The 26,238-nt window shown below is 24.1% G+C and overlaps 1 protein-coding gene across 4 annotated transcripts; it reads left to right on the top strand.

Annotated features, from left to right (window-relative positions):
* Positions 1–1,410: 1,410 nt before the first annotated feature.
* Positions 1,411–26,238, top strand: LOC145835440 (cGMP-specific 3',5'-cyclic phosphodiesterase-like). 4 transcript variants are annotated; one of them, XM_082943029.1, is made up of 19 exons: positions 1,411–1,634; positions 5,805–5,964; positions 9,675–9,827; positions 10,286–10,495; positions 10,650–10,739; positions 10,945–11,201; positions 11,582–11,645; positions 12,010–12,057; positions 12,360–12,491; positions 12,904–13,050; positions 14,595–14,735; positions 15,523–15,651; positions 16,081–16,190; positions 17,102–17,290; positions 18,185–18,338; positions 19,520–19,678; positions 23,642–23,723; positions 24,080–24,234; positions 24,825–26,238. In XM_082943029.1, exons 1-19 carry the CDS (start codon positions 1,606–1,608, stop codon positions 25,260–25,262), a joined length of 2,847 nt encoding a protein of 948 aa, XP_082799155.1. In that variant the 5' UTR covers positions 1,411–1,605; the 3' UTR covers positions 25,263–26,238. The 4 variants fall into 4 exon arrangements, with proteins under 4 accessions (XP_082799155.1, XP_082799156.1, XP_082799157.1 ...); XM_082943030.1 differs by having other exon boundaries at positions 9,687–9,827; positions 24,825–26,236; XM_082943031.1 differs by lacking the exon at positions 1,411–1,634 and adding an exon at positions 3,306–3,433.

Here is a 26,238-nt window from a genome sequence, read left to right as displayed (position 1 = left end):
AAAATGTTTATTTACTTAGACAAATTAAAAGTATCTTTTGTTTTTGTAAAACTTAATTATTCTATTTGATACTTTTAATAAAATGAAGTTCAAAATAGTTTTTATAAATTTTATAGACTTTTGTTTCTGACGTAACAAGTTTTCCTTATGCTCCAAACTTTTGTCACGGTCGGCATGTTTTAGGATTCGTACTGTTAGGAAGCTGATGCTGGAAGTTGTTACGTCATAATACGCTGCTGCACAACAGTGAATTATTAATGAGATCTCTCTAGCGGCTTCCGGTGGCTGTTTTATTGATTCTTGTGAGAATTGCGGTTTTAATGTCAAAATAGCCAAAAATACTTGATAGCAAAATTATAAACTAAAATAGTATAAAAATAATAACTAGTTTATTGCTAGCATAATAAAAACTAGTTAAATGTTATTTATAAAAAATAATTTCAATTAATTTAATTGTTTTACAACATTCGTCAATGATCTACACCTTTTATTTTTAACATATAATATTTTTTAATTTACACTATAACAATCTAAAATTTTTTTTTAATTATCTTAAATAATTATTCTCAATGAAAAAAATTAACACCAAAGCTTTTATTTGTATCGATTAATATAGCTTGTTACTTGTAACTTTTTATCTGTTGGTACAAAATTAAACTTAATGTATTAAACACCCGTAAAATCCTAATAATCAAATATATATTTTTTTAATTTATTTAATTTTGTATGATGCTGCTAAGTAGTTAAAACTATAACCTTTATGCAATAATTATCATACTAAGATTTTGAAAATTCTCAAGCACTGTTGTAAAACATTTTATGAAATGTCAGTAATATATACTATTCCAAACATGAGTGTTTAAGTTGTGCTGAACACTGAAATAAATCAAAACCAAGTAGTATCAAAGGCGCTTATGTAATTTTTACTATTGTTTAGTAAATCTCCTTCATAGTTGTAAATAAAAAGAAAGTTCGTATTACAAATCTAAGTGATGTTCTGCAGTCTGCTGCAAAAACAGTTTGCTACTGAACTAAACAGTTACGTCAAAAGCGTAATTTAGTTTTGTTCGCATACATAGAAAAGTTATGTAAATAGTTTATGCAATATTAGAAAGTAATTAAATTGAATTGGGATTGTTTTATAACTATAATACGTAGTTTTTAGTGAGAAAGTAAAAAACAAAAATAGCTGAGCTATATAAAAGAAAAGTGTTTAGGAACAAATTACAAAGTTTTATACAAATAATACAAAAACCATACACATTTATTTCTAAAGAAAGTATATTTTATAGATTGAGCTTATTTTGCTTGTATGTTAAAGAATTTTTTTTTATTACAGTAAATTAAAACAGTTTTCATTAAATTTGATATGCGAATAATGACGTGTATAAACAAAATGGAAACAAAATAAAGAAATATTTATATCAGCATTCCCACCGCATACTAAATTATTTTATTTTCAGTAAAACTGTTTAATGTTTCAAATCTGGCCGTTTAAAGTTTTGCCAGAAAATCAGCGATTTTACGCCAAAAAGCAATAAAAACGGCGAAGAATCAGCCACCCGTGACCTACCTGGTTATCGACGGTTGTCAGGGAAACGAAACATGGATGACACAAGCGTCACTACTAATAGGTTAGATTGTTTATTTAAGAAGATGCTTACAGATTTCTTTTTAAGTAAACGTTATATATTAATTTAGTTAGTTTAATAATACTTTCTAAACAGTATAATAATATATTTTTTCTACATGTGAATTCGTGTTAGTAGTTAAAAACTCGAGCGAACTTGGCGTTTGTATCAACTTGAGTGTGTTGAACTGAAGTTAGTGCTTGTTTGCTGAACATAAGAGCTTTGCAAACAAAAAATCGCTACTTTTTGAAGTTTTACAACTAAAAGGGCTAAAAAGTTTGTAAGCTTAAAAACTTACGCTTTTGCTTTTTAGAAGAAAGCTCATGAATTAATATTAAACTAAAAACAAAAACAATTCGACTTATTTTGTTTAATAAAGTTAATATATTTAATGTCCAACGTGTTTAAATATTAAACCAGACAACAAGTACAAATACTTAGAAAACTTTAAAACTTGTATACAAATAAAATAAACTAAAGTTATTAATCTTAATATAATTTTGCTTATTTACTAACTTACTTTTTAATTTACGATTATCTATATTTGGTAACTTAATAAAACTCGAAGCAGGTTTTTTAAAATTATAAGTGAAAAAAAGTTTTTTTAATTTGAAAGCCGTTATTAAAATTTGTAATTGCAGAAAAAATACTTAAATTTTACTTATTTAACTGAATCTTATTTTAACCTGAAAAATATTTTTAAGCACAAAACTTTGATAATATTTAGTACGTTGTTTACCTATGCAAGGTTTTTATAGCAAAAATAAAATAGTTATACTTGTTTAGTCAATGTAAATATTTTTTCACCGTTGTGATTGTCCTATATTTAAATTTAGCTCTCATTGATTTTTCAAACTTACAAATAAGTGTAACAACAGTAATTTTTTTTATAAAGACCGATTTCTGTTAGCTTTTTTTGATCAGTTTGTCTTCTAAAAATACTTTGAATAAATATACGGTAGACTAGATAAATATTATCTAACATAAGAAACGTATAGTTTATAGTTATGATTTATTTACAGTAAATCATTAAAGTTTTTTAAATTTTTCTTTACTTTTTATTTAGAATATTTTTTTTTTAATGGCATAATGATTTAAGACATAACACTAAACATAAAACAGTAATTTAGTAATAACTATTAACTTATCTTAATCAGAGCATGTTTGAAAAAAAAACTGTTAAACTTTTAGTTACAAAATATAGCTTAAAAATGAATAATTTATTGTAATCTTTAAGCATAAAAAATAAGGTGTTAGGAACATCGACTATACTTATATCACCGATTTTTTGTAGTAGAATTTTTTTTAAGTTTTCATATAAACATTGTGTAAAAAACTACTCCTAAAAATTTAACAAATAAAGTTTAATAGTTAAAGTATTGAACACTTATTAGGCAATATAGAAATTTTTATTCCAAATAACCTTAAAACAAGTTGTCTTAAAATTTATAACGCAATTTATTGTATAAAAAATTAATTTAATGAACAGCCATCTATTCACGAGTACTTCACTAACAAAAACAGATCAATCTTTTTCAAGCGATAGAACTAAAAAAAGAAAAAAAAAACCTAAAACAAGTCTAAAAATTAAACGCAAGTGAATTCCACAATACAAAAAAAAAAGTTTTTTTGTTTGTAGCTTTACTGAAGTCAATTGTTTTTTCAGCATTCAAATAAAGTTTAGTGCGTTTAAGATAAAAACTCACTACAAAAGTAGAAACAATAAAAACAAATAAACTTATGAAATAAAATAAGAGGTTCTGATCAGTAGTGTAAAGTCTTTGGTCGCTAATGCCTGAAAGGTGAAAAGTTATTTACATTATGTAGTTTTAAGTAGATATTTTTATTCATTGTTTGGTATAAAAATTTATTTTTTCAATTCGTTAATTTGAACTAAAGCACTAACTGTTTTAGTGACCAGGAATAGTTTATTAAAGTTCAAAACACCAACTCAAGTTTTAAAGCTTAAATTTGTTAATTTATATTCAATTAGTTTTTCTTATACGGCAGAGAAGCAAATTATAATGAGTTTTTTTTTGTATTCAAAAAACAATATTTTTAAACAAAGACACAAAAACTTTAAGTTTTACCAGCATTTAAGATGAAGTATACTTATTGAAGTTAGTAAAACTGGTTAAACTTTATTGTTAAATTACTTTGTTTTATACTTTATTATTAAAAAAAAAGTTTAGTTTAGTAAAACCTAACTATCAAATATGATAAGCTATTTTGAATTTTATACATTTTTGGTCTCTAAAACTAGATGATAACTTCAAGTTTATGAAAATTAAGTCAACTAATTGATAGAAGTCTAATAACTTTGTAAGTTTAAGTCGAAAGTTTGTGCAATTTTATCAGGTATAATCTCAAAATGAGTAAAAAAAATACAGCTTTTCAACTATTATATAAAAATTTTCATAAAATAACGCCTATTCCAGCTTTCACTTTGCGAAATTTTGAAAACATTTAGAACTAGCAAAGAAGCAAAGAATGAATGAGATTTATTTTTAAATTGATCAAATGCGTAATAACACTAAAATTAAGTTACGAATGCAAAAAAGCTCTTTTAAACTGCCCGGCCAGCTTGCTTGTATTTACGTCTGTTCAAAATCATTGTGACGTCAAAAGGCCAATACTATATGTCAAGAGAATAGTTGAAATAGTATCTTACAAAAACAAATGTTTGAAAAAGCATTACCAATTTTGCGTTTCCTTTTAAGTTTAACTTAAGTTTTTTATCCTGAAATTAGTTCAGCTTTTATGCAGAATAAACAAAACTTCAAAAAGCAACATTAAAGTTGTCTAGAGCTCCATTCAATAAATATGACAAATACTTTTATGACATATAAGATTTTAAATGTTTTCTATACAAAAAATCGAATTAGTTTAGAATACTTGGGTTTCAAAAATTGTATCTATTTAAATATTTATGTTACTTTTTTTAATTTAAATTTTTGTTAATACACTTTGTTTTTTTTTCTATATTTTAAAAATTAAAACATGTAAAAATTTATAAAAAATAAATAACAATTTCCATTACTAAATTAAATTTAAATTGTTAATTTAAATTTTTAAATTTGTTTTTTTTATAAATACCACTACGTATTCAAAAAAAGAACTTTTAAGATTAAGAAAAAATATTGTAATAAAGTTCTGCTTTAAATATTCAAAATTTAATGTAGAACATTTACTACTTGACTACTATCTAAGATTATTATTTATATGTAAATTAAAAATTAAAAAAGTCTAAATTAAACTGTTTTGTGTATTCCTTAGAAACTTTTTTTTGGAATTTTTAAATTTTTTAAATACCATAATTTTAAGCTATTTCATATAAATAAAACTATTTTAATATTTTATATTATTTTTTAATATATTTTTTAGAGACAAATTTCGCTTAAAATAAAAACCGTAGACTCAAAGAGACATTGTATAATAAAATATGAATTGTTTTTTTTTCAACGGTTATTAAGTCTTTGTAGCTCAGAACGAGCATAAAATTTGTTACTTTTATTACCCTGAAAATAAAAATACATATCTAGTTCAATAAAAAACCTAACTTTTTAAAGAATAATTAAAAACATCCTCTAATTTTTGGTGTTATCTGTGCTGTTGACACATTATAAACTTTATGTAATCTTGATCATTTGAAAAACAGAAAGAATTGAAAAGTTAAAAAAGTGTATTTAGAATATTTCCTGATTTTTAACAAAATTTAGATTTTAAGATAAGCTTACTGAAATAAAAAACAACTAGATTTTTTGAGGTAGTTAAACAACAATATTACAATATACAGCTTAGAAGATATACTTTTACTAGACTTAAAAATTTAAAATACATAACCTTACTTAAACGAAGTGTTTAAAAAGTATTTGAATATTAAAGTCTCTAATAAATAACTTTGCTTAGTTCATATTTTTTCAAATATTAAACGTTTAAAAGTAAGCAAACCAGATTTATCACTTTAAATATAACTTCTTGTTGAATTCCTGCTCAAAAGAAAAGCAAAACTCATTTTTTTATACAAAAAACTTATAATTGTATTGAGTTCAAACAGTTTTAATCTCAGTAGGTTTTAAGAAAAATTAGGACAAGTGTCTTTCAAAAAAACCTGTAAAATGTTTTTTTTTTATAATTAAAAGTCATAAGTAAATAAATAAATATATATATCAGCGAACGGCCGATCATTCTACAGCTGGCGAAAGAAATGACAAGCACATCAGATGCCGATCAATTCTGCTTCAAAGCTCTCAAGCACGTTTGCTTTCTGCTGGAAGCCGAAAGGTGCAATTTGTACCGAGTTCAACAAAGTGGACAAAATTCCAGTGCGAAAGTTAGTTTTCTTAACTGCTTTGTAACTTTATAAAAAAATTATATCTGTTTTTATAGATTCAATAAAAAACTATTTTAAAATGTTTTTTAGTTATTTTTTTTTTTTCAATATACACTAACGCATACATACATTAGTCATTTATAAACTGAATTGTTAAAATCCTATGTAGTTCTTTGTAATATTTCTAGCTTATTTTGAATACTATTAAGCTAAAACAATTGAAGTAGCAAGTTAAAAATTAAAGTTTATATAAAAGAACTAAGTATTAGACACTAAATGACAAAAAACATGATGACCAGATCATTCTTGAAGTTTCGAAATAACTAAAAAGGATTTGAAGAAAATGATTACCAACTAATAGATTTAGCTTTAGGAGGTTTATTTTATGAATATTGTATGCAAAATTTTTTTTATAACATTTTAAACTGTTTTCAACATTAAATAAACTAACTGTTTCGGATTGATTAAAATAAAATACCAAAATTAAACGTGAAAAATATTCTAAGATAAATTTTAAATAACAAAGTTTAAACTAATAAAGCTTTGTATCATTTTAAAGTAATTTAAAAGCTCAAATTGCAGAAAATTTGAAACTAGCATAGCGGAATAACTTAGTTTAGTATTTAAAAACTGTAAATTACCTTTTATATATAGAATCTTTAGAAAAAATAAGAAACCAATTAAGTAAATTGATCCATTAGTTAAAACAATATTCATTCTCTGCTTTAAAAACTGAAGTTTTTCTAATCTAAGAAACTAATGGATAAATAAACTTTTTTAGTTTGTAAAAAGAAAAAATAACTTTTTGTTTAGTAAATTTAAAAATTCTTAGACCACTAGCAAGTTGATTGTTTTTATACGAAATATCATATATACTTATTTTAAAAGAAAATATTTCAAATAAGTTTAGCTCTTTAAAATAAAAAAAATTATAAAGATGATTCTACAACTAAAAACAAAAACTTCTTATGACAACATTCTTACTACTGAGAAATTTATCAGTTTTTTTTATAGAACTTTAGCAGTTATTTTTAGATCTTTTAAAGGATGTCGAACGTTTTAAACATAAAATTCATTAACTAATTTTTCTTAACATATAACAAATTACAAACTATAAATTCTTAAAGTTCATTAAGCACATATAGTGATTTTATTACTGAACTAGGGTTTTCACATCAAGAAAATTATGTCAAAATAATATTCAAAATTTAGATACTTCAAACTAAACTTCATGTTAATAAAAATTTTGTAGCTAAAGTCAGTTTCTCGTAAAAAAAATATGCACATTCATATTTAACATTTTTTAAACTAAAAAGAAATAATCAAGGAAGAAACTATGGTAATATAAAAAGGTACATGCTTTAAAAAAAAAGACTCAATGGACTCATGTAAGAATGATTTACATCTTAATACTCATTTCAAAGCTAATAAAAGTAGAAAGTAATAACAAAACATTAGCTAGCTAATAAAAAGTACTACATTTTTCAAAGCTAAAACTGAAATATGTTTCAGTTAGTATCTTAAGGAGTTATTAATTTAAAAACTAAAACATGCTTTTATCGATTTTAATACTCCACTAGTATCTTCTTACAATAATATTGTTCCTAGTGTTAAAATGTATTATTATTTTAGTTATTTTGAGGATAACATGCTTAAAGAATTTACTTACTTAAAAATAAAGTAGTATTTTTTAATTACAAATGCAATACTTATCTGTATTTAAAATAATGTAAAACATTTACTTGGCTTAAAAATTAAAAAACATCAAAAGATAGTTCAAACACAAGCAGTTTTTTTATATAGTTTTATTTACAATAGTGAAATAAATACAATAATGTTAAGGGAACAAGTAGACAAAACACAAATAAGTAAATAAATATTTTTAGCTTATTACTTGATTTTACTTTGTTTATTTATCAACAGAAATTTTTTCGTAAGATTATTTTAATTTTATAAATTTTAATTTAACTTACATTTGTTTTCTATTACTTTTTGTTTTAATTGTAAAATTTTTTTTTCTAAATAACTAAAAACGTTTATATAACATAGTCGTTAATTTATTTATTTCAATGGTTGCTTTAAAAATTAATAAAAAATTTAACGTATGTCCTATTTCGTAACTTTATTCAAACAAAAATATGCAATAGAAGTAAAATATAAAAATTCTTTTTTTTTACGTTTAAGTATGAACTTTAATCAAATTTAAATAAAACTTGTTAAAAAAAAGGGTTTATACGTATAACAGTAATTATTTTAAAGAGTTTTAAAGTTTAATAATCAGTTACTTGTTTTTTTTTATTATATAGTATCATAAAAATAAAATAACAATGAAAAATAATATATTTTAACTTAATAAGTAATATGGTATAATATCGAAGTGTATTGTTTACGTAATATATATTTTCAACAGAAGATGCTGTTTTACAAAAAAAAATCTTTAAAGTTATTCAATAAAGTTTTAGTGTTTATCAACAGTAGTTTTTTTATGCATGACATTTTTAGAATTAGTATTAGTTGTTAACAGTTGAGTTTTTTTTCGTTTAGTTTTGGAAAAAGTATTTGAAGTCTAATATAATGTAAACTCAATAAAAACTTTTGATTTAAATAATATATATTTTCGTTTAGTATTTTTTTGATAAAATGCGTATAATTTAACTTTTAAGTCAAAGTTAACTTACAACACGTTTGATAAAAAAAATTTTAAGTCGATTTTTTGTTACTACATTAAACTATTAAAAGTTTCTTTTTTTTTGTAAAAACTAAATCGAAGTTCTTTAATAAAGTTTGTATGTCCGTAAAAGTGTGCTCGATTTTAAACTATAACCAAGATAGTATACTTACTTAAACACAAAAACATAAACGAATTTTAAAATCAATTATATATCTGTTCAATATTTTGTTACCTTCATTGTTTTTCTTTAGGAACAGAATAAAATTGTTTTTTAATTATAAATGTGCATAAAGTGTATATAGAAATAATAAACTCTTTTAAATTTACTCTACTATCTAATGATAGTCGAACACTTATCTCTGCTAAAAACAGTTTCAAAATTTTTCCCAAAGCTCTTAGTGCTCTGCTCACATTCAGATGTATTCAGATATATTTTTGCAAAAAGGGTTAAAAACATTAACACAAAATAATACGCTAACCATTATCGTGGCAAAGACAAAAAACAAGAGTATTGGAGCTAAAACCACAGCAGCATTGCTGATATTGATTAGTTTACTTTAAAGCTGAAAATCGTTAATTTAATATATTTTTACAGCTATTGCAATACGGGCTTCATCAGCAGTAATAAATACTAAACGACTAATTTAATGTAACATTCATTTAGTTTAAAATAGAGGTATTGTAAAGGTATAAATAATCGCTATTTCAGAAAAAAGTAAAGCATCAAACAGTATTTTCAGATTTTTTTGTGACTATGTTCCTGTAAACAACTAACAAAGTAAATATATTTGTTTTAATAACTGGAAAAACTTTAAATTTTAACACTTTTTTTTAAATAATAACTTCAATCTATAGCAAACATTTAAATTATATCAAAAAACAAACTTAAAACATAAACTTCTCTATGTACACAGTTTTAAATTTTTTTGTAAAACATTTCCTTCTAAAGCTTTAAAAGTTGTACTGACAAATGGTGTAGATGTAGAACTAAAAAGTTATTTAGTAGATGAAGAAAACGTACGTAATAAATATATTTTAGTTTTTATTACAGGAAGAGCTAGTTTCTCGGTTGTCTGGAATAACTCCTCAATCATATTTCAAAGATGTAAAAGTTAATAAAGTCTCTTCTGCTGATGGAATACCTTCGCGGGTTGCCCAAACTAGAAAACCTTTTGAATTCGCACATAGAATGGTTTGTCTTTATACGAAAACAAAATTCTTTTTAGATTAAACAAAATAACTCTTACTAGTTATTTTTCTTAAAAAAAGTGTTTTAATAAAGTTCAAGTATCTATTTTTAAAGTAAGTTATAAGCTACGTATTTACTGAACTTGATAAACTTGATAAACTTTATGCACATTTATAGCATAAAAGCATATACTTTTTTTACATTATGTATTGCTTCAATCGTATATAGTACTACAAACTAACTTTAACTAAGTATTGAATATTATGTTTAGAATATTTTGTGTAAAACTTAATAAAATGTTAGCACAGTATAATATTTTTACAAAATAAAAATAAACCTTAGAACTTAATTTTGTGCAATGTTTTTTCATAGACACTATAATGCACATAAGCGACATCCATACATATTTAAATCAACTCGTTATTTATTTACGGAAATGTTTATACAATGCTTTTAAAAAGGGCAGTTCAATCAAAACAGAAGAAAGTGAACAAATAGTAGAGCTAAATGATTATACTCCGGCAAATTTAAATAGTGAGATACACAGCATGCTTTGTTACCCAATAATATCTGAAGAAAAAGATATCTTACATGGTGTTGTGGAAGTTATAAACAAAGTTATTTCAGAGGACAGTTCTGAAAGTAATGTTTTTACGAGCAGTGACAAAGAAGTATGTTTTAGAAATTTTTCATAGATGTTTAAAATTTCAATACAAGATTAAAGTAAAACAAATTTTTTAAGTAAAGCTTGTTGAAAAATAACATTCTTTTACTGATATAATGTATAAATATCTACATGTTTTTTAAATTATTTTTCTTGTCAAGGTTCTTGAACACTTTCTTATTCTATGCTCTTTAGCAATTACAAATAGCCAAAAGAATAAAGATATAAGCCTTCTTAACCACTCAAAACAAGTAAGTATTTATTCTGTAGATCAAGAATTTAATTATTTTAAAGATATATCCTTAAAACAATTCATACAAAAATAAGTTATTAACCAATTATAAAATATTTCTCGATAAAACTGGTAAATATCAACTTTAAAATTTTCTGGCTGATTGCAGTAGTTTTTTTTATGTAAAAATTTGGCCAGGCATTTAACAATTTTTTTCGTTGCAGTTTCACTTGTCTCTTATTAACGAACTTTCTAACTCGTGGTCTTCAATCACAAGCGATGACATCATAAAGTCGACTATGATGCAGCTAATAAGCACTATTAAGTGCCAAAGATACACACTGGCAATTCGACTTTTTGATAATCCATTGACCAACGAAAGTACTGACGCAATATCTGTAGATCATGTAACAAACCTTAATCGTTATTTTGACATCATAAGAGACGAAAATCAAGAGATAGATGACATACAAATCACAAGGTTATCTACTTAGCAATTGTATGAAACACAACAAAAATTTACTTTTAAAAGTGTCGAATGACTTTTAATATGTGGCTGGCAGAAGTATTCCTAAACTGTTATAATGTTTTTATAGTTTTACGTAAAAATTTATTCGAACAATTTCTTATTAATTTTGTTAAAGAGTTTCTTACACAGGTTTTATAGAAATATGTAAGTCTTTTTAGCATAATAGTACTTTTTACTTTAGAATAAATGTTTTAATAAGGAAGTTGCGTTAATTAAGTTGATTTAATAGTTAAGAATGTACTATTTTGAAACAACTGCTTGTTATATATTTTATAAGTATTGAGAAATTTATGTAAATATTTTATATATAACCATTTATGTTCAACTTCTAGGTCAAAAAAGTCTGATTGGGTTCTTGACTTTCAATTAGTTCTTGATTCATTAAAGACAAAAACGGTAACTTTCATCTAAAATAGAATTAAACAAGTTTTTTTTTACAAATCTAAGTAAAAAATTGCTTTTTGTTTGCAAACTAAAATTTCTGATATCATAATGCGTAGGCATTTATATAGTATCAGATTGTATTTACTTTAGTTTTATTTTAAATTAATACCTATTTAAATTTATACCTTTATAAGTTTTACTTTTTAAAAAATAAAGTAAAACTTCAAGAGTTTGTTTAACTTTTATTTTTGTATAAAATACTCATTTAAGTAAATACTTAAGCTTTGGTAGCAAGTAATTAAATACCAGCTTCACAATTAGCTTTAACACTTTTATTGTCAGAAAAAATACGTCTAGTTAAAAAAATACCTTTTAGATAAAAAGACTTTCTGAAATTACTGAATTATCTCCTTATTATTTTGAAGTAAGTGGGTGTTATAAATTATCTTTACAGCTAATATAGTTATTTTGAAATCTAGTTCGACATTAGGCACTTAGTTTTTAAATTTTAATTGTAGTATGATATTTTTTAAAATATAAAAGCTATTCTTTGTATACAACTTTAAATAAAAAGTACATAAAAGTAAAATAGCGGTACAAAAAAATATAACCAAGTGATTGACGTTATACTACTCGTAGTAAAATTAACTTTACGTATTGTACTTTTTTTATTTAACATATTTTACTTAGTCAAATAAAATATTTTTATACAATTATTTTTATAAGGATTCATCAAAAAGTTTTGTTCTAAAAAATGCATTATGTTTGCCTCTCTATACCGGTGATCAACTGATGTGCGTTCTACTTCTATCAAACAAACCAACAGGATTTACTTCTGAGGATGAAGAAATAGTAAAAGTAAAAATTAATAATTAAAAAATAAGAAATCATAATAAAACAACTTTAACATTTATGGAAGTTTATACTATTAAAATACAACACTAACAACTATATTTATCTAGACTGTTTTACGACATGTTTAAAATGCTTAGAACTTTTGTTAAAAATGCTTAAAAATTTTATTTTATTTTAAGTTACTGTTGTTTTAACTTATTCTTAAAAATTATAAATCCCCTCAAACTTTAAATTATATAATTATACTTTCAGTCAAAAACACCAATTTGTTAAAATAAATCATTTTTTCAACTCTTATAAAAAAAACATAATTTCTAGTTCCTAATGAGCAAATTATTTAGTAAATTAAATTGGCAAAAAAGTATGCAGTCAAAAGTTGCAAAATAAATAAACAATATCTGTATTTTTATAAAAGTCAATGCAAGGATTCCTTTTATGTGGAGTGTTCTTTTCGAACTCAATTAACTCGTACCGAATGCAAATTTCAAGATCACAAGTTTACGAAGAAATGATCGCCTATCACCTCTCTAACTCTCACACTCCTGATATCACAAGGTTGCAGGTGATAATGATCTTTTATTAATAAATTATTCTTATGGAGTATTTTGTATGTTAAAAATTATAAAACGTTATAGAATTTTAAACACTATCAAAATTCTTGCATCTTGGATAGCCGTGCTCATGATGTGTTAAACTTTTAAACACAGCTGTTTTTTTTTTTTGTTTGAAGATAGAATATTTTTAACAGCTTATTTTTTGGTTTTATTGAAACGAATATTTCACTTATCTAAAAATATATTCAAATTTATTAAATAATATCTAAATAAACACAAAATTAAAATGTTTTGTGAGATTTTTATTTTATTTTAAGCTGTATTTTTTAAACTACTATAACTTCTAAAAACTTTATTATAGATAACTTTTTTTTTAAACAAAAAATGAATGTTATTAAAAATTTTGGATATAACTGGGTTTTGAATGCGATTTAAATTCAAATATCTTACAAATAAACAAGTTACATCATTATGTTGAATGCTGTAGTAACGTACAATTAAGTAAACAAAAACTAAATCTTAAAAGTTCTTTTTTAACTTTTTTAACATGTATGTTTACTGATAACAAATATATTAATATGAATAGATGAAAGTTATGTTTTTAAATTAACTAAGTAAAATACTTTAAAGTCAGATAACTTTAATCAAACATAAATCAAAATAAACAAATTAGTAAAACTAAAAATAAATAAATGCTTAACAAAAGGGAGTCGCTCTGATTGACTATTTATGTTTGGGGTCAAAAATTTTATAAAAGTATTTTAGAAAGATTCAGAACATAAACTATAAAAAAAATTATGTTTATTTTTAACAATTTAAATAGCAATTTTTGTCAATATATTTTGAAAAACTGTTTTTGATTAAGAATTTACAGTTGATGTTATATTTGATTAATAAAAATATAACGTAGTTTTATAAATTATTTTTACATTGATTTTTTAGAATTGTTTTTATATCAAACTTAAATTACAATTAAAGATAATAAAATATTTATAACATCATTGTCTTTTTTAGCTTGTTATAGCTTGTTTCTTTTAAGTAATTCTTTTTGATTCTGTATAACAAAATTTCATTTTTAAGTTTATAATAACGTTTACTATAGTTATTTTTCATAATTTATAAGTGTAAAACTTAAAGAATGGTGTAATTAAATGCTTCCAAACTAATAATTATTATGTTTTCCCCGGTATTCTTATATAGTTTATTTTTTACAAAATAATATACTGTAGTTTAAGTCTGTGATTTTTGAAACTTTTAAAAGCTGTGCAAAGTCAATGAAAATAAAACTTCATAACTAAAGAAATAATTTTTTGGGTAACAGTTACTTTATGATTTCTTTAATTTTATTAAAAAAACTGTACAGCTTGTTGAAAACGAAAAAAAAGACAACAAAACAAAATAGAATATTTATCCTTTTATTATTATTTTTTTTTATTGTTAGAAGAAAAAAATTAGCTTACGTTTACACTTTTTTTAACACTACTTTAGAATATTGATTACAAAAAGTTTACAGTTTAGAATGGGTTACTGAAATTTTTTTATATCTTTACAGGTTGTACAACTGAAGAAAAATTTAAATATTTACGACTTCAAGTTTATCGATGGCTGTTATAGTGAAGACGAAACTCTAGTTATCTCATTAAAGATATTTAATGATCTTGAAATTTTAAACACATTTAAAGTTGAAGAAAATGTTAGTTGTACTAATTATTGTTTGTTTTTTTAAGTTTTATAAACTTATTATTTATTATAGAAAAAATTTGTCACATAAAAGATAGCTGAAAAACTACAATTAGCTTAATTAATAATTTTATAATTTTTTTAGTGTGATCTTGGCTATGAAAGTCGCAAATAGTCAAAATAGTCAGTATTGTTTAGAATACTAGTGAAAACAGCTCAAGATAATCTTTTTAAATTGTAGATTTTTAAAATTGATATTTATACCACGGTTTTTGATCCAAAAAATAAAGAAATAAATTTTAAGTTTTTTGTAAGGTTTAGATAATAAATAACAGTATTTAAAAAATAGGTTGTTCCTTCTTTTTTTTTTTTTTGTTATTAAACTCATAAGTCTTTTAGGCAGATAGGTATTATAATAAGTTACTCTAATATTCCTCATTTGGTTGTATCAAATCAAAAACAAAAATCTCGTGTTTAAGTAAAAAAAAGTCTTTTTTAGTGAAGTATTGAAAGATCAGGTACACTAATTGATAACGAACGCACCCGTGTCAGATACGCACTAGGTCTCGAAAATAGGGGAAATCTAAGTTTTTTTAATCTTTTTTTTATAACTGTAAAGTATTCATTTTAACTAAAATACGCCTTCTGCCTGGGTTTAAAGTGTGTACCTTATCAGTGTCTCAACTGTAACAACTTATCTAAGATATCAATTAAATAATTTATTGTTAAGCACAAACCTAAGCACAAACTTGACGTTATTTTAATAAGTTACAATTACAGAAATATATTATATACCATAGGTAATGCTAAGATGGTTGCTGACAGTAAAAAGTTCTTACAGAGATGTAAGATACCATAATTGGAGACACGGTTTCAACGTTGCCCATACTATGGCTCTTTTATTACATTTCATGAAAAAGGATAAAAATGTATGCAATATCTAAAACTTATTTGTATAAAACAGTAAATGTTTTTCTGTTTTGATTAAGTAATAAATAATCCTAAATAAAGGTTGTTGTAGGTATTTTTTTAAAGTTTATTTAGAAATTGAGTTTTTAAACTTAACAACTTGAGAAACTAAAAAAATTTAAAGTATTTCAATTTTCTTAAAAACAAAAAGACCTTATTTAGTTAATTATGCTTAAAGTTTATCGAACATGGTTATATTTTAAACTATTTTTATAATGTACTTTTTTTGTACGTTATTAAGGCACATTCTATTATGAAGAAATTTTTAAATTCTAAAATTTAAAGCTCATTGTACTGTAAAATAAATTTAAACTTTAACTTATGTATTAAAGACCCTTTTTATTTGAAATGTTGTAAAATTCTAATGTTCTTCCTATTAATTTGTACAGTTGCCCGAACTTAAAGAAGTTTTTACACTAGAAGAAAGTTTTTGTTTGATAGTAGCTTGTTTTTGTCATGATACGGATCATAGGGGGACCAACAACACTTTTTTAATTAGGTTCGTTTGATTTAAGTTTAAGATTGTAAGGTAAAAAATCTCGATTGTATTAATAGTTTAGTTTTGAATATAAGTAAATGGTAGTGTAGAAATACTAAAAAACTCAAATTTTTTCAATGGTTATAAAATTATTTCTGAGTCATCAGCGGAAATTATAAAAATCTTTAGTAATTTGTGTTTTTTTATGATACAAAGCGTCAGCTTTTTTTTCCGATGCTTACAGAATAAACAATCTCTATATATAGATATATATAAAGGTAAAAAAATAACGTAATAGGGCATTAATTTCTAAAAATTTAGATAAGTAAAGCTCGTCGGAAAATCAAAACAACTTTTTTTTGTACGCAAATACTTTATTTAACTAACGTCGTTTCTCTGCTTATAAAATATGAAAGGCTCTATAAATTCTAATACCATATTAATATAAGTTCAAAATAACCTTTTTTATGGATAAATCAACCTAATGTATACTACTATATCATAACAAACATATATACTATATTAGTTTGTTTACTTTTTCTCGCTTAGAAAAGCTTCTGTAGATTTCTTTGAATTTTACAAACTAATATAGTTTTTAAATAGAAAATTATTACAGTAAGACTTATACGTTCCTTTAAATTCAAAAAATAGTCTATAATAAACAATAAGTCTGAACCTTAAACGTTTATAAGCTCTCAATTAAAAGGGTAGTGTAAAAAATTACATAAAATTACACTTCATTCACACTTTTAGCAACGACACTGCTAATTATTCGTAATTTTTTATAACAAATTCTTTACTTTAGTTAAATATTAGGAACACTAGATGCCAGAGCTTATTGCAAAATAATAAAAAAATAATAAAATGGTCTATCAAAACAACAATTAATAAATAAACAAACAGTTATATACTTACTAATTACATTTTTTTAGATCCCAATCACCTTTAGCATCATTATATTCTACCTCAACTCTAGAACACCATCATTTTGATAACTTCAAACGAATTTTGTCTATTAAAAACTGTAATATTTTTTCATCATTCTCTGACGAAAAAATCAAATCAATGACACAGTTTATAAGACAAGCTATCCTGGCAACAGACCTTGGTCTTTATTTTCAGTAAGTTAACAAAAAAAATCTATTTAAAGAATAATAAACTAGATTTTTTGCACTATTGTCATAATATGTTTTTTATATCAATAAATAAAATACTTAGTTGTTATGGTTCCTTATCTTTATAACTGTCATGAACACCTGTAATTAGAATAAAAGTTACAAAATAAATTATTCTTTTTATGTATATGAATTGTTATTAATTGTTAATTTTTATTCTTTCAAAGCATATATCAAACAACATTTGATATTAATTTTTATGATAATATGTTAACTATTTTGTGATTATTTTTACCACAAAAAAGGCACTCATAATGATCTAAGTTTGCTTTACAGTATGAAATCATGTCTCAAGCACAATAAATGTTTATCTAGAAAAATAAAAACTCAAAATTTATAAAGGTTTTGCTTAAGTTTTTTTAGTAAATAAAAAGTTTTTTTTGATATTTTAAAAAGCTTTACGTCTTATTTATAACATTAATTAATGTAGTTAAAATTTAATTACTTATGTAACTTTTTAAACTTTTAATATATTTATACAACACTTTTAAGAAACTTCAAAAAGATGTGTATAAAAACTTGTATACCAGTCAGTTGTTTTAAGAGACTTTATACGGAGCAAGAAAATATTTTCAGTTTATAATTAGTTAATTTTTTCAACAAGTTTTCAAGCAATTTTTTTACCAACTTATAATTTTAGATTTAAATACATAAGTTTCAGTGTAAGCTTTATTTATTATATTTGAATTGTAATAACAAAACTGCAGACCTAGTAGTATAACTTTTAAACTCAACTTTTTTATAAATCGTTATAACTAAGTTTTTATATCCAGCTTACACCAAAATAAATACACCATACTCTAATAAATGATACAAAACTAAATTTTGTATGTTTGTTAGGCGGCGAGGAAAGTTTAATGATATGTTAAAACAACTAAAACCAGAAAAAAGAGACTTTCACAAAGACATCTCGAAGAAAAGACTTCTAATATCAATGATGATGACTGCGTGTGATCTGGCTCAAACGACTAAACCCTGGGAAGCGCAGTATCAAGTTAGTTTTAAAAACAATTTTTTAGAAGTTAGCTATCAAATTTAAATTATAATTTTTTAGAGTTGTAAGGGGTAGTAAAGAAAATTGAAAGTTTCTTTTATTAATTTAATTTTTTTTTAATCTAAACAGTTTATAGCTGTTCGAATAAATAAAACTTAAATTTTTGTATGTACTTTTTAGAAAGCGCTATAGGTTTAGGGTTGTAAGAATCTTTTGTCATATATATACTTTGTTGTTTGTATAAATTTACGCAAAATAATAGACTATTAAAAATTTTAAGATAAATAAATACAAATTTCCAATAAAGATTTTTTTTTATCATATAGCTAAAAAAAACAATATGAATTCATCTTTTATAGATTTCTTAACAGAACGTTTATGTACAAAATATATACTTAAAGTTTGATAATTACTTTTAAAAACTTAAACATTTTATATTGAACATCCAATAACAAATTTACAAAATGTTAAAGATTTCTTATTTGACTTTTAGAGTATTTAAGTTTAAAAAAAGCGAAAAATTTGGTCAACTTCTAGAGCAAAATACAGTTTTGTTACATAAAAACGCATTATTTTCTGTATTGGGAGTTTTTATTTTTATCATAAATAAAGTTTATAAAAGCAGTACTTTTATATATAGTATAAATATAAGTGCTGGAATTTTATTTGTATAAAGACATCAGATATAAACTTAATTATAAGAAGCCGCGCAAGCATAAAATATTGAAAAATATTCTTTACAAATTCAATAATGTTTTATAAATTTATAACATTTAGTCAAGATTATTCTTACGTAAAGCTGTCTACAAAAAGACATTGTTTTTATAAACTACTATAAAATATTTAAATTTCTTATATATTTTATTAACAATTAACTAAATAAATATAATTCAAGTTAAAATTTTCAGTAATAAGTGTCTAATGTTTATTTATGTTTCTAAGGAAAAAATAGATTATAATTTCTACGTTTTGTTTCTTTATTTGACAGAAAGAAACTTTTAGGGCTTGTTTATTTAAGCAGGTTATAATACATGTGTCATTTTAACAAGAGCTCGCGTAAAGATAAACCTTAGAAACATATGGAGTATAATACACTTTAAGAAACAAATACAGTGGAAGCAAACTTTAAACTCACTGAAAACATTAAGATTTAGAAAGATAAAAAACAAAATAACTTTCAGACAGCAAAAAACGTAACTTCAGAGTTTTACGATCAAGGGGACCTTGAAAGGAAGCTTTTTGACACGGAACCGGTCCCAATGATGGATAGGAGGCAAGACGGAGATATTGCAAAAATGCAAATTGGTTTCATCGACGGTGTCTGCTCCATGGTGTACCAGGTTTTACTACACTTTGTTTTAATTTTTAATAATCGTTCTTTTTTAAATATGATTGTATGAAATACTGTTAACTGTAACTAAAAATAATTTTGGTAAATAATTTGAACAGTAAACCCAACTGTTATAAATATTTTTTATATCATTTATAATTTTTGTTGTTTATTAAAACGTTCACGCTTTATAATTTAGTATAAATATATATTTCTTAACTGGATATTTAAATTTTTGAGCTGGAAAAGTAGTGCTCATTTTTGTTCACCGTAACCTTTTATCTAAGATTTTTTTGCGATATTTCTGTCCTGTTTTCAATCAAAATAATTGTTTTCAACTGTCGTTTAGTAATAAATAATTAACTAGTTTAACAAAGTTTTCAAGATGCAAGTGTCTTCATTACTATAAAGTAATTTTATATCTACGTTATGCGCTGTTGTTTTGGTTTTCAAGTTTACTGGTTTAAATATAGGGCTTACCGGTTTGCTGCTTGAGTTCAAAGTGTACATTTAACAACAATAAATAAAAAAAGGTTTTTTTTTTGAAGTTATTCATGCAGTAAAAATACTAAAAAATTATTATAACCGCTTTTCTAAAATGATTGATTTAATTATTTCTTATAGCATTTAGATAAGTAACTTAATAACTTTTCAAAAATCTAGCTTGTTATTATTTTTTTCTCAAAAATATAAAAATCAAATTAATACACAAACTTTCTTTTTATCTAAAAGATCTAGTTAAAAATTTAAAAACAACAAAATTAACTGAAAATTAACATAAGCAATAAAAATATTTTTAAGGTAATAGATTTTATAATGTATTTTATGAACATATAACAAACAAAAAGGTCAAAATTGATACTAAAAAAAAATATTTTTTGACATATAGCAGCTTGAGATAGGTTTCTATACAAACTAAAATAAAATTAATTCATAGATAAAACGACCATCTTTTAATCTTGTTATGTTTTAAATAATTATTAATATATTTTTTATAACAACAAAAACTAGTAACTCTGTATACATTGTTTATTATTTACTTTGATTTTACGTTTTAGCTAGTTTTTAATCAAACAATGCCCTAATGAAAAAAAAAGTATTTAACAACTACAAAGTTTTATTTAAATCATATTTTAAAAATGTATTTTAGACTTTAAATTGCAGAAAAAAAACCAATCGTTTTTTTTAAATCGCGTTTATAAAGTTTTGAAATAGGATAAAGGAAACTACTCATAAAACATTATACACAAACATTAATTGAAAACCATTAAATCTAATCTATTTTTATTTATTTTTTCTTTTAAAGTACTGTTTGGGTACTATGTCGCTAAAAAATATATTCATAAGAATTTTTTTTTAATTGAAACTATTTTCTTATAAAATATAGTTTCAATTTTTTTCGAACTAAATATTTAACTAAAAGTGAATGTAAAAAAAGATATTTTGTATTTCTAGATTTTGATGGGTTATTACAACTATCAAATAAAATTGTAAGCTTCTACATCACACTATTCTACGAAGCGAATAAAATTAACCCGAATTTTATTAAACTTTGTATCGGAGAAAATAAATACACAAGAGTTGATCATTAATAACTTATATATTTTTCAAATAAAACTGCATATTTAACAATGATCAAAATAAATATAACTTGTTTTAATTCAGGAAACAAAATTACTTTTAACTAAGTGAAACAATACCGTATCAATCCTTTGGAGTACTTTGAGGCAATAACGTGCCTCTAAATTTAGTTTATAAACTCATGAAAATGGTTTATTTATGAAAGTTACCTTTTTTAAGATTTGAAAGTACAAAAATCAGGTTCTTTTCTAAGCTAATATGTCCTTTAAAAGATTTTACACAGTTTTAAAGAACAAAATGGTTATCATTTTTCTTTAAAATTAAAATATTTAATTAGCATTCTTTGTAAAAAAAATAAAGATAAATGTTAGTTTGGTATCACATTTTAACTGATAAAAAAATAATTTCTAGTACTCAAATGCAGAATCAACGCACAAACAGCCCTTTTATAAAGAAACTGATAACCTCATCAACTTTTTTAAGATAACTATAACAAAAAAATTCAATATAAATAAAATGAAAAAGAAACTTTATCTGCAAGTTTTTTTGACAGATTCATAGAATTAATTAGTTTTTTTACAAGTAATTTTTACTTCGAAAGTCTTATATGTGACTTCCTTTTTTATAGTTAAGTCATATGTTTCTTAATCCTAACGTTTTTAGGTAAACAAAAGTTGAAGAACATGAGATTAATTTCTTGATTTTGGAGAAGTTTAAAAAACTTTGACAACTTATGTCCGTTATTAAAAGTGATGATGCTAGTTTTGTAATACTTATCAAATGATTAGTTGTTATTTATAGAGAAATTTCAAAAAGAAACTTCATGTGAAAACATAAACAAAAAAGTATACAATTAACAAAGCAGTACTCAGTGTGTGAGCTTATACAAATCAACTTTTATTCTTATAGGGATACTATGAGAAAAAAAAAGTTGAAGATATTGTATATCTAATATAATACTATTTTTGTTATTCGATACCTTTAAACGTAGTTGCATTCGAATGGTATGTTAGTTACATATTATAAATATTTATATAATCTAAATCAGTGATTCTGAACCTTTTTGTAGTGGCGGAACTCTTTTCCAAAGTTCAACTCTTCCGCAGAACCCCTAATTTTAATTTTATATAAAATGTAAGTAATTTTTACATAAATTTTTAAATTTCAAAAGGCTTCGCGGAACCCCTGAGAGGCGTCGCGGAACCCTAGGGTTCCACGGAACCCTATTTCAGAAGCACTGATCTAAATAACTATTCAAAATATAAATTTAAGCGTTTGCTAAAAAACTTCCTAGCTATTCAAGTTCTCTAGAATATATAATAATAACAAATTTAAACAGTACTCTTTTTTTATTACACTAACACATATTTCTGTGTGTTAACAAATTAACACATTTCTACAGAGCTCTGTAAATAATAAATACTGTAAGGAAAGAATGAAAGCTAAACTAGGTATATAATGTATTTATTTAAATAGTAATAAGTACTATAGACTGTTGTAGATTAATAGTTAGTAATAGATACAATATATATTATTATTACAAGGGCACATCAAATCATTTATATTCCAGTAGTTCCGTTACACAAGGCTCAAAATACTAATAACGCAAATACACTGAACACTCTGTAGTTAAAAATATAAGCAATACAGTAGAGGCTTAGTCTAAAATCTAAACATTAGCAACATTGTCTTTAGTTTTTTCGGAAATTATGTAACTTTATATAACATAGTAACAGTTATTAAAAAAAAATATCACTTTACCTTGAAATAGGAGTCGGCAATGTACGGCCCGTGGGCCTGGTCTAGTCCACAAACAAAAATATCTGACCTGCGACATGTTTTTGAGTTTGGAAACATCTTATGCATATAAAAAAATTAGCCTATGATAACAAATATTATGAAATATGCACTTAAAACATTTTTCAATACTTAGTAATGCTTTTTTTTTAAATTGCATTTTTACTATTTAAAGGTTTTATACTATTTCTATAGTGTACTTTTTTTAACTTTTTTTCAACTTAAGCAGCCTGCTATGAATTTTCTTACAAGTCTGGCCCGTAAAATATTTTTTTCTGATAAATGTAGCTTGATAACTAAAATGTTGTTCAAACCCTAACTTAAATTATCAAAGTTGAAAAATTAATCACACACGAATTCTATTTTATTTTATTAACCAAAAAACTATCAGCATTTTTGTAACAAATAAAGTTTTATTTTTCGTAGTTTTATATTTAATTTTAAGTTTTCAAAGTTTCTTTTAATTCTATCGTCGATATGCATAAACTTTATTTACTGGTTAATTAAAATTTAAAGTTTGAAAAAAAGGTTGAGTACTAACAAGTTAAGACATAACGTAAATACAGTTTTGTCTTATCCAAAACAATTGTTACAGATGATGAAAGATACGTGTTCTTTATTTTCTCCTCTTCATCAGGGACTTATTGAAAACAGAGATGAGTGGGTTAGAAGAGCAGGTTTAAAAATCAGAAATTTTAAAACTATAAGTTTGATTAAGCTGTTAAGTAAGCTGATAAATTTAGGTAGCTTTATCAAAACTAGATGAAACGACTGAATCTGAGACGAATATAGTAACAAAAAAATTTAATTGCACAATACCATTTAGTCTTGAATTTAAATTGAAAACTTTTTTTTTTTGATAACTGTTTTAGTTGTATTGAGTAAATTGTGTTCAGTTTATTGTAATTAAACTTTTTTATATTGTAGTTTGAAGCTAATTGTGATATTAAATGATTTACCATTATTTAATAGTTATATGTTTTTTGTTTAAAATGTATTTAATTTTAGACAACTTTTGATAAATTCATGTTAGAAATACGAAAGAATGAGCAGAAGTCGGTAGAAAGTCAAAAAGACGACAAGCAAGACATAAAAGGTGAAAAATACGAAAGCTTGTGGGTCAAATATTGGAATGCAGATCCTGACAACTTTATTTGGGGAATCGACCCTAACGACGAAGCTCCGCCTGTAAGTTTTTATTTGAAACTTATTTATTGTTTTACGTTTAAGTTTTTTTTTATTTTACCTTAAAACAAATTAAGTATTACCACTATAATATGAATTTAAAAGTATGTTTAAGTATTTTCGATGTTTTATAAAAAAGAGTTTCTTTTATCTGAAAATCTTGTAGAAATGCTTATGTTTTTTTTACTTTCTCATTACTCACAAAGTAAAGCAGTTTTTAGTCATCTGTTTAAGTATATTTAGTTTTTTATGCATTCATTCTCATAGGTAAGTAATAAAAAAATATCCAAATATTTGAGATAACTGCCCTACGACAAATCTCTGTTATTCTATAATAAAATTCGGGACCATATAAACTAACTATTGTTTTGAATAAAATTTAAAAATATATACGTTTTACTAAACTCAAAATAATAAATTATAATTGAAACTTGCTTCTGTTCTGCAACCAAACAACAATCTACTTGAAGTGAGTTTTTTTGAATACATTCAGTGCAAAAGATAAAAAAATGATTATGTTAAAAGTTTATTCTTTTTTTTATTAAACTATGTTTGTATTATGTTTTCTATGAGCCATCAGATTTTGTTTTCAGGTTGAAATTCAAAGGGTTGTTTTTTCGCCGAAGAAGAAAAACGGGACTCCGAATCTCAACGAAAAACGGGAAAAACACTTTGCATCGTCTTTTCGCGCTTCCATGCGCAAAAAGAACAAAAACGCACCGAAACAACAAGATGACGTCGCAATGCTAGTGCTGACGTCACAGGGCAACCAAGCTACTCCAAGCACGTCATCATCGACGAGCATCCAGCACGGAGGAAGCTCGTCGATTGGCTGGCCCCTCGCCAACTGTCACCCTAAAAAGAAGAAAAACAACAAGATCGATTGTGATGTCACGGGTGACGTTAACACTACGTCGTTGCAAGGTCGGGAAGAAAGAAACAGGAAAGTGCAAAACAGAAAGTTTTCCGAAATAGAAGTGGTGGCAACGACCACGCAGCGAAAAACCGGGAAGTCGTGCTCTGTTATGTGACGTCACATAAACTTTGGACTGACGTTGATAAGTGATTTTTAGGCGTTGGAGAGTCGCTTAAGTTCGCTATGCAGTATATTCGGGATTAAGATCGTGCAATTTTGAAAAACTACTGCTGATACTTAGTTATTTTTTTAATCTCACCGAGTCAGTGCTTACGTTTACTTGATATATCTATAACCTAACTTACATGCAAAGCTAAAATTTTAGTAGCTTAATCTCAAATGTTTGATACTTTCGTAAAACGCTTCTTCCTTTATACAAAAGCTGTGTACTTTAGATTTTGCTTGAACTTATTTTATTTAACTTTTGTCGATTGCAATTAACGAAAACAGAAAAGTATGTTGAACTTGAATATTAAATTTACTTTTATTAAAAAAAACTGTGCGAATTTTTACTACAAAAAGTGTTTAATATAAAAAAATTTAACAACATTTGTTTTGGTTAAACTATTAGGTAATTCACATTGTTGCCGTTTAAACACCATTTTATTCTGTTCTTATAATAAACTCTCAATTACTTAAACTGTTCCGAAATCTTCGATCATTACGGCTAGAGTCAGAAAAAGGGAATAAAAACATATTATAACAGCTTGAATTTAAAGGATAATTGTTATATTATTTTATTTACCGACAATTGCTTTAGCGTTATGTTTAAACTTAACATTTGTTATTATAAAAAATTTTAGTTTACTTTAATATTTATTTAAAATCAAGTTTATTAACAACTGTTTAGTTAAGTAAATTATCGTGTTTCTATCGTAAAAATTATTCGAAAACTTAGCAAAAAATTAGAATTAATATAAAACTGAAATAATTCTGAGTCTTTAATATAAGTTGATGTTCTAATTTTTTAATAGACATTGTAATAAAATTTTATTATCTTAATAACACATTTACATTTGATAAAAAGTTTATGACAAGTTTTATAGCTAAGCATAATAATTTATTTTGTAAATAGTTGAAGAAAAAAAATA

Source organism: Thalia democratica, chromosome 5, assembly GCF_965202585.1.
Source record: "Thalia democratica chromosome 5, ktThaDemo2.hap1.1, whole genome shotgun sequence".
Classification (NCBI taxonomy): Eukaryota; Metazoa; Chordata; class Thaliacea; order Salpida; family Salpidae; genus Thalia; species Thalia democratica.
This window is presented reverse-complemented; position numbering and strand designations above follow the sequence as displayed.